Source organism: Capronia epimyces (genome assembly GCF_000585565.1).
Source record: "Capronia epimyces CBS 606.96 chromosome Unknown aczIQ-supercont1.10, whole genome shotgun sequence".
NCBI lineage: Eukaryota > Fungi > Ascomycota > Eurotiomycetes > Chaetothyriales > Herpotrichiellaceae > Capronia > Capronia epimyces.
The window spans coordinates 321,810-330,808 of NW_006912913.1; the positions used below are offsets into that span (position 1 = coordinate 321,810).

The 8,999-nt window shown below is 52.8% G+C and overlaps 2 protein-coding genes across 2 annotated transcripts; both read right to left on the reverse strand.

The window, feature by feature from the left end:
• Window positions 1-1,724: 1,724 nt before the first annotated feature.
• On the reverse strand, window positions 1,725-2,724 carry A1O3_09658 (uncharacterized protein; the record flags this gene model as incomplete). The annotated part of the gene is made up of 2 exons (XM_007739752.1): window positions 1,725-1,997; window positions 2,218-2,724. The coding sequence occupies 2 exons, from the start codon at window positions 2,722-2,724 to the stop codon at window positions 1,725-1,727; spliced, it is 780 nt and encodes a 259-aa protein (XP_007737942.1).
• A 2,510-nt stretch (window positions 2,725-5,234) lies between these two features.
• On the reverse strand, window positions 5,235-5,871 carry A1O3_09659 (uncharacterized protein; the record flags this gene model as incomplete). Its single annotated transcript, XM_007739753.1, has 2 exons — window positions 5,235-5,665; window positions 5,745-5,871. Coding segments are annotated over 2 exons (558 nt in total), but the record flags the coding sequence as incomplete, so codon positions are not given.
• Window positions 5,872-8,999: the final 3,128 nt, after the last annotated feature.

Sequence of the window (8,999 nt, forward strand, 5' to 3'; positions counted from 1 at the left end):
GACTGAGCTTGTGAGACGTGTTTTTTGCCCTTCGTGCAGAGTCCTAAGGAACTTGAGGGAAGTCTCAATGTCTTTTTGCCAGTATGGAGTAATATACCTTAACTACTACCTACTCTGTAAGTCTTTGATAGAAGTGATACCACGGAGTACTACAAGTTTAAATTCCATCACGTGATATCTCTTGGCGTCGTCTCGGCCTGCGGTCAGCGACATCGCTTCAAGTTCCTGGGCGTAGGCCTTCAAAGTTCCCTTTGCAGGTGGTACGTCCGTTAATGCCAACTGTTGCACAATTCAGATCACCAGGCTTCACAGATTGGAGCTTGATGATGGATTCGATGTCATCTATCCTCTCACAGTCTCACCAGACTCTTCCTCTCCTGGCCGTGGACTCGGACTCGGTCATCGTCTCTGAGAAACGACCGACCTGACTGTCACCACCACCACCGACCCTGGCCTGATCTGATTTGATTTGATCTCTGCGCAATCTGCCTCTCCCACTCGCTCCTCTACCGCACATATATCGTTTTGTCTCTTGATCAAAGTGACGGTGGATGGAGATAAGTCACTTGATGCTGCTCAAGACCCCCGGAACAGAGACAAGAATACGACCAAGCGACGCTAATAAATGGTTGCTGTTCGTCCAATAAAAACAAGATCAAGAGATATTGAACCCTGGTCGCATTCACCCATGTCCCATGTCCCATGTCCCGTTCAATTTTCATTTCCCTCGCCCTCGCCCTCAAGCCCTACGCTACGGTGACGAGTCGAGTCTTCCTGCGTACCCCTTGGCAGATCCAGAACCACAAGAGCAATGGACAGTCACAATGACGCATGATGATTGATGAATGAACAGTGGGAATCACTTCACGGCGTAACGGGCATCTACGACCAAAAGTAGCGAACTGACGAATAGGATACCCATATTCCCTAACCCTGACCTTTTTCTTATTGCGGATCATATGGGTCTTCTGCCTCGCAAAGACGCAGACTTTAAAGATGTCCTGGAGGTTACACTTGGACTGGCACTTGGACCAACACATAAACCGGCGCTGGAACCGGGATTGGGATTGAAAGCGGGAATGGAATGGAATTGGAAAGGAGTATGATAGTGGACCTTACAACTGGGGGTTGGACTTCGAGTCGAATTCACAAGTTGACTGAGTTTTACGCCATGCCATTACTATCGCTCAATATCGGTACCTCCCTTTTTGCTTCCAATTTGAATGTCTAAGATCCATCTGATTCGGTGCGCTCAAAACCGTGAAATGTTCTCTCTCTCTCTCTCTCTCTCTCTCTCTCTCTCTGTCTCTGTGTGTGTGTCTGTGCGTTTGAAGCAAAGATCCTGCACCCTCATATCTGCTTCCGCATCACTGCCTTGTGCCATGGTTGTTCCCAGGATCTAGGATTTTTGTGGATCGCCTCATACCACTTCATATAAGCTATGGATGGACCATGCCATGTTCTTCGTCGTAATTAATCGTTTTGGTTTTCGTTTCTATCCATTTTCTTCCATCCATGTTGTCCTTCCCTTCCCATCCCTTCCCATACCGTAACATACCATTCTATCCGACCCTGATTTGTGAGAAGGAGAAGGTCGGCAGCCAGCTATTCAGTCTCATGCCCTAAAGGTCGGTGAATACCAACCTATTCAACATCATGCCCTAAAGAAGGTAAATACCAACCTAGGTATTCAACCTCATACCCTAAAGTCGGTGAATACCAACCTATTCAATAACAATCCGGACGCCGCCGCCCTTCAACTCGTCGTACTCCTCGACACTGCGTTTAGGCAGGTCGATGCGCAACAGGCCGCCCTCGAGGCGGGCCTTGAGCTCCTTCATCTCGACGTCCTCGGGCAAGGTGAAGGTGCGGCGCCACGGGCCGAGTTTCCGCTCGGCCAGAAGGACAGTGGGGATGGCGTCGGCCCTGAGCTGGGCCTCGATGGTTTCGCGCGACAGGGTGCGCTGGAGCGGGCCGCCGTCATCTTCGTCTTGTTGCTAGAGTTTAAGCCGCGTTAGCTAAGTGTCTAGGTACACGGAATGATTGCCTGCCGCTCCTGAGAGAAAGAAACCCCTCCTCCCATCGCGGCGCCTTTCAATAAACTGGACTCTCTCCCCTTCCCGGCACCTTTCATTAAACTGGACTCTCTTGTTTGTTGAAAGAACGGGGGATGGGGATGGGATGGTGATGGTGTGTTGGGATATCGACTTGACTTACCCGTGCATGACCCGACTCTTGAGCCCATCCGTCCCCTTGGCCCTCCCACACCCGGTCGGCCGGGTCCAAGTTGGGGTCGAGCAGGCCGATGTTCCTGGGGCGTCGGATGTCGCCCTGCACCAGCAGAGTATGCGGGCTTAGCCACTGGACCAGGATGTCGTTCTTGTCCGTGACGCCGGGGGTCTCGATCTCGATGTGGTAGGCGCGCATGGTCTCGCGGATATCCGTGGCCGGCACCCACACGTTGGCAGCCTTGGGCGCCAGCACGCTGCCTGGCTTGTGGGGCCCGCGGAAGTGCGAGTGCAGCGTGGCCTGGTGCAGCGACGTCCGCGGGAACTGGAAGTGAGACGGCTGCGCGTGCGGCTGCAACGGCTCCCGGCTGTGTAGGGAGGAGGAGGCATCGGCCGTCGTCGCCGCGAGTGCCGGTGCTGTGCCCAGCGGCCCTTCTTCCACCAGCTGGATCACGTAGTTGGCCGGGATGGCGTAGGGGAGGCCAGCGGATGACATTGTGATTGTGATGCCGTCGATAGACGTATGTGCTATATATGTGTTGATTGGGGAGTCGATTGCGTAGCTATAGCGATAGCGATAGCGAGGTTGCGGAAAGATGCGTGCAATGGGATTCTCCGGGTCGTGGTCTTTGGTCAATTAGATTCTATCCGTATGAATTACTGTGCCGAGTAGAGTACTCTGTAACAGTAGTGGTAGTGGTAGTGGTAGTGGTAGTGGTAGTGGTAGTGGTAGTGGTAGTGGTAGTGGTAGTGGTAGTGGTGTCGACAGTACTCGCAGTGGTTGTACAGTAACTGTAGTAGGGAGTCTAAGCTGGAGACCAGGTAATTAGGTAGGTAGGTAGGTAGGTAGTGGTGATATTATATATCTGTATATACCTATGTAATCGACCGGGAGGGCCGAGACCTTGATTGCCAATTCGATCGGCAGTACTAGGACATGGCAGAGTACTACGAGTACTGGGTGTACTTCCTGCGCTTTGATTCTTCGACTTTCGTTGCTGCGAGTATCATGAGATGATCGTCTGAGAAGTTAGAAGCTGGACCTGGCGCTAAGCAGGGAGCTCAGATTCCGGGGTGCGGCGGCTCAGGGCTCACACAGGCGAGGGCCAGGATGTCTAGGGGGTCCTTAGGGGCACCTTAGGGGTGCTACGGCCTTAGGCCTAAGCCGGACGAAGGGGCGGGTTAGGGTTAGGGTTAGGGTTAGGGTTAGGGTTGCCGGACCGATGCCGATTCGATCTGGTGGATTAGGTACTTACCTACTATTCTATACCTTGAGGTAGTTATCGAGTAAACTTACTATGCGTACCTAAGTTAGAAGTTAGGGTAGTACGGTACAGTAGGAATATACACATACCTAATGTCAAGAAGAGGAGTGCGGCGACAGCGACAGCGGCTCACGGCACGACACAAGACACCTACTGCGCGCAACTCTGTACGAGTACTCACGAGTCACCTGGCATCAGCGATGATACTGACTAGCTGGCTGACTGACTGGGAATTTTGACCTCCCTCCCACCAGCCGGGCTTGAAGTTGGACAGGCGACAACAGTCCCAGGGTATACTATAGTACTTCGTACTGAGTTCCCAGATAGGGGCAAGGTACCTCCTACCTATGTATGTAAGGTATCATCCCTGTCTATTGTATTGACCTCAACACCTACCTATCCCAACCAGACTGAGACCAGACCATGCTTTGACGTGGTGGTATCGCTGCAGCCTATGAAACCGCGACCGACGAGGCCGGTGGATGCCAGGTGGCGTGATATCAAGGGGAGAGATTCTCGAAACCACCAAGTATATTTTACCCCCTACCGCCTATCACCTAGAATCCACACTCCACACTCCACCCTCCACTGGAGACTGTTCTAGAGCGGAGTGTGTCTCCGGCACCCAAGCGAGATCGGATCGAAGCGATCAGCCACGTCACACCGTAGAATCCTATGTCAGAGTACCCACGGAGACTATAGTGTAGTACTAATTAGTAGTAGTAGAAGTAGAGCGTAAGTAGACGGTAGGCAGCCAAATAAGTACATAAGAGACAGACCAAAAAGACGCTCATCATACAGACAAGACTGGTAGATTGTGTCTAGAGCCGATTTGTCGGACATATTTTCTCTTCATCTGGGCTATGATTATCTATAATGGACTGTCTGTCTGATCGGTATATCACATATGGAGTACGGGTCGGTGGCTTCTCATCTTGTAGAATAAATAGTACCGGATCAGGGACGGGCCCTATATATATACCTAGTATATAGCCTACGAATGCTCAGCTCAGCTCGGCTCAGCTCAGATCCTGACCCTCACCCTTCGATAAGTGAAAATAAAGAGTGTAATTTAAGGCAGATAGTAATAGTAGACAGCAGAAAGCAAGCTATCCAGGGATAGATACGTGCTTTTTTGGCTTTGACGTCGTCTTCACGACGGTATATACCATATAAAAAAAAGTAGCTGCTATGCCGTATGGGTCGCGGGGGCCCTATCAGTCCAACAACCAACAACCAAAATGCTGTCTTGTCTGCTTTCTGCCCATTGCGTCACTGTCCAGTGTACGCAGGGCATAGCAGAGCAATCGCCCGCCGACAGGGGGAGGGGAGGACAAGTGTGTCCGAATTTCAATCCCTGTCCCGGACATGTTCCGTTTTGTGTTTCTGTGTCCTGTGCCCTGTCCTTTCCTGTCCTGTCCTGTCCTGTCCCTTCGTTTTTGATCCCAAGAGCAATCCAATTCTGGCTGAAGATTGCTTGGTGGCATAGAGTGATCAATGAAAATGCCGGCCGGCCCTTGTCGGCCCATTCCCATTCCCATCCCATTCCATGTCATGTCGTTACTCGTAGCCATAGCCAGGGTCAGGTAGGGACCGTTCAACGCCTTGGCTTGGTTGGCGTCACATTCTCATTCGTCGGGCTTCCATGTCGGGCAGTAATTCCTTGAGATAATGACACCACGTCGGCAGCAACTCCTTGAGAAAATACCACCACGTCGCAGTGGCATCATCTCTCGCGCCGAATCTCTTCCGGCTCCTCGACCAGGCCGTATCTCTCGGTCAGGTTTTCCGTCGGAGTGACGCTCTCGCAGTGGCATGCATGGTGATGGCCGGCGGCGGAGTGAGGACAGGACCGGGCCTTGATTGTCATTTGTGTGTGCGGCGAGGTACGGCCATCCTGATGGGCCTGCGCCGTCACCACGTCTTGTGGACACAAGCCCGAGTGTCGTCGGGTGTGATGCAGCGGCCGGGCGGGCGCGTGCTCTGGCATATGGATGTCTGGACAGAAGCCATCCCAGGACTCGTCGTCCGGACTGTGACTGTGTGACCGCGTCATGGCCAAGTTTTCTTGTGACGGTCGCCGCATGTGGCATCGTGAGCAATAGTGCGATGCATGGCCGTGGCTGTGGTGGCTAGCCGACGACAGTCTTCGGAGCTGGGGATGGACGTTTCCTAGCTCGCCTAAATCATCAATCGTGGTCAGTTCCTGTCTTTTTGTGTCTCTCCCCGCTTGGGATGATGCTCGACTTACCATAGGTCTTGGGATTTTCCGGTGGTGTGTAATCACGGGTATCAGTACCGGTTGCAAATGCATCCTTTGGTCGAGTAGGAAGGGCACCGTCGCTCATGATGGTAGCGAAGGGATCGTACTGGACCATGGGGTTGAGGGTTGTATGGGTATGGGTATGAGTATGAGTATGAGTGAGTATGAGTGAGTATGAGTGTGATGGCGAGAGTGAGTGTGAGTCCTTAGTGTGTGTCTTTGGATTGGTAGTAGGGGAATGGGAGTTCGATCCAGATGGGCTTCTCGTGGCAGCATTTATGCATTTCTGATATGTGTTGGGAGCAAGGCATGAACGACAAGGTCCCGCAAAGACTTAGCGTAGCCCTGGCGAAAGGGGTGGCAGACATTGGCTTTCCGCTCCGCTACCTCTGAGGCATGAATTGTCCCATCCTCCCGTCCTCCTATCCTGCCCGAGCGACAAAAGGTCCCTGCTTGGTGCCTGCCAGGGTTTTCGAGCCATTATTGATTGGCATCTGGTGATCGTGATCTCCAAGTCTGGGCGGAATTCGAAAGGTGCGGGATGCAGCTGACTGGTTGGGACGACCTACAGCCTGCAGTGGAGCGAAACCTTGGTCTCCTCCGGGCGTGGCTGTCGGCCTGATGGGGGTTAGGGCCATGCCTAAGAAGCCTAGTAGGTAAGCCTAGCCTCACGCTCCCAGCGGCGGTGGCCGATACAATACATACCTATACTGGGTACTGGGTACTGGATCGCAGGGCCAAAAGACCCAACACGCCACCGGGGGCGGGTGGCCGGGCACTCCCAACGCCAAGCAGGCCTCGATCAGTCCACCACCGTGACACTGCATTGCACCCCTGCAACCACCTGCTCCAGGCACATGCACCCACAAAATACGTACCTACAAAATAGCTCAGGTTTCACACCCTGTTACAGGCTCCTAAGCCTCGCGTGCAGTAGCCGCACCAAACCTGGCACCTTCTAGGTGCCTCATAGGTGCGCTGGCCTCCAGGCCTGGTCCAGAACAATCCCATGGAAGCCCATGGCTGCTGCCACGGGGATTTCGTATACTCTGTACACAGATTTTTTAAAATACCCATCACCCTGGCATTGGAGCGTAAGCGTATCCGTCCATGTCAGCTTCTGCCGTCAAGATCGTCAATGCCCCGTCCGTGGTGAGGATGAGGAAGCAGTGAGGTCTGCATTCTCGTGACCAGCTTGGCCGGTTGCGTGCCTACAGTACTCCGTACATGCATGATCCAGGCTGGACATTTCAGACAGTATCAATCTCTAGCAAGTCCGCGCGACTTCCCGCCGCGTGACGAGTGAAGAGCCGGGGAAAATGGCTCGGTGTCCCGTGTCAAATTTCCCAGAAGCTGGCTTTAGATTGAGCTAGGTGTTGCGTGTGATTTGTGATTGATCGGCGGAGGCACTGGGTAGGTAGTAGATGGAAGGTAGGAGATAACTGGGCAGACCATTGCTCACTGCTCATGGCACTGTGCATTGTCTGGTCTCTGACGAATGGTCGTGTCTCATGAGTACTAAGCACTACTACTTAGTATCCGTACATACATCCATACGCTCCCTGTACCAGACCAGCAGTCACGCAACATGCCCACAAAATACGGATACTTACATACTTGCTGCGAGACGCCCAGAGGGATCACCATCGGGAGGAGCCATGACGAATCGAGCTTTAGGTCACTGGGTTGCAAGAGTCCTAGGCCTTAGGCCCTTAAGCCTCGCTTGGGTTGATTCTTTGCTTAGCCAGTCCTAGAGACGTGCTGGTGTCTTGCCAATCAATGATTTCAGACGAGATGTCGCGGGAGTGAGTGCTTGTGATGATGACGCCGGTCTTGAAGGAGGAGAGACAGGAATTCTGGAACGAGATCCCCCTAGAGCGACAGGCCGTGCCCATGGCATGGGTCAGGGCGACTTCCTTCTCCCCCGGTTCTCGTGAGCCGACGTCAACATCATTTTGTGCGCATCACGTTAGGTAGTCGGCGACTTTTCTGCCATCTGGACCAGTCTCACTGAATGGATAGGCCCCATGCACCTAGGATGGCAAGATACAGGCACCGACTGACCTGGACCTGGAGCTGGTTGGGACGAGTGTCGTCGACAGTGCCATGCTTGCTGTCAGTTCCAGTTCCAGTTCTAGTTCCGTGCTTGCCTTACCTTGCCGTACCCTGTCGTGTGCGAGGACTGTAATTCCAACGTTTCACGTCGTGTGCAAGGTGTAATTCCAACGTTTCACCGCTGCTCTCTGCGACGGTGTCACCTGTTCCGACTGAGTGATGACATGTTTCTTGCCTGGCAAAGGCCATGCTGCACACCACCTGTCAGGTCAACCATCCAGGCTGACCGAGAAGATGCCGCTCGTCCACCGTCTGGTGCTGTCCCGACCCTGAATGAAGCCTTTGCAATGTTTCGTAGACCAAACCATCCAACGGCCATTGTGTGATGCTCAACATTCTTCTTGCAAATGACCTGTCCCTGCATTGATTCCATATCATGCCACTCTAGGTGTAGGTGACTAACTGCCCACCCCTAGTGACGACTCTCTCACCTCGTTGGTTTGGTGGGCTCACGTACCCCTGAGCCATTTACAGTGGACTGCATGTATAACCAACCCCCTGCAGCATACAACTGTTGAGTGTCGACCGTCCTTCACAATGGATCATACGTGCTTCTGTCCATCCGGTGGCTGAGTCTTACTGACAAAGATCTATGATAGTGTGTTAGATCAGCTGTGAAGAAGTCTGAAGAGACGGAATGGAATGGAACGGAGAAGCTCAAGTGAAAGGTGAAGACGAGTTGTCAACAGACCTGACACGAGGCTGGCCATCAAGCTGCCCCTGATACTCGCTGACACAGGCCCGGATGTTGTCTGCAGTGGCGCAATACTGACAAACCTGAACTGGATCTCCTGTAGAAAGCTCTCACTCGAGAGACAGGAATTCATCTCTACTAAAGAATGAGGTACTGATATTGTGTCACAAGACGGGAGAGTCGTCACATGAAGAGAGAGTCGTTATAAGAAGAGAGTCGTCACAAGAAGGGAGATTCGTCACAAGAAGGGAGTCGATACAAGAGAGAGCGTCGTTCACAAGAAGGGAGTCGATACAAGAGAGAGAGTCGTTCACAAGAAGAGAGTCGATACAAGAAGGCAGTCGACACAAGAAGAGAGAGTCGTCACAAGAAGAGAGAGTCGTCACAAGAAGAGAGAGTCGTCACAAGAAGAGAGAGTCGTCACAAGAAGAGAG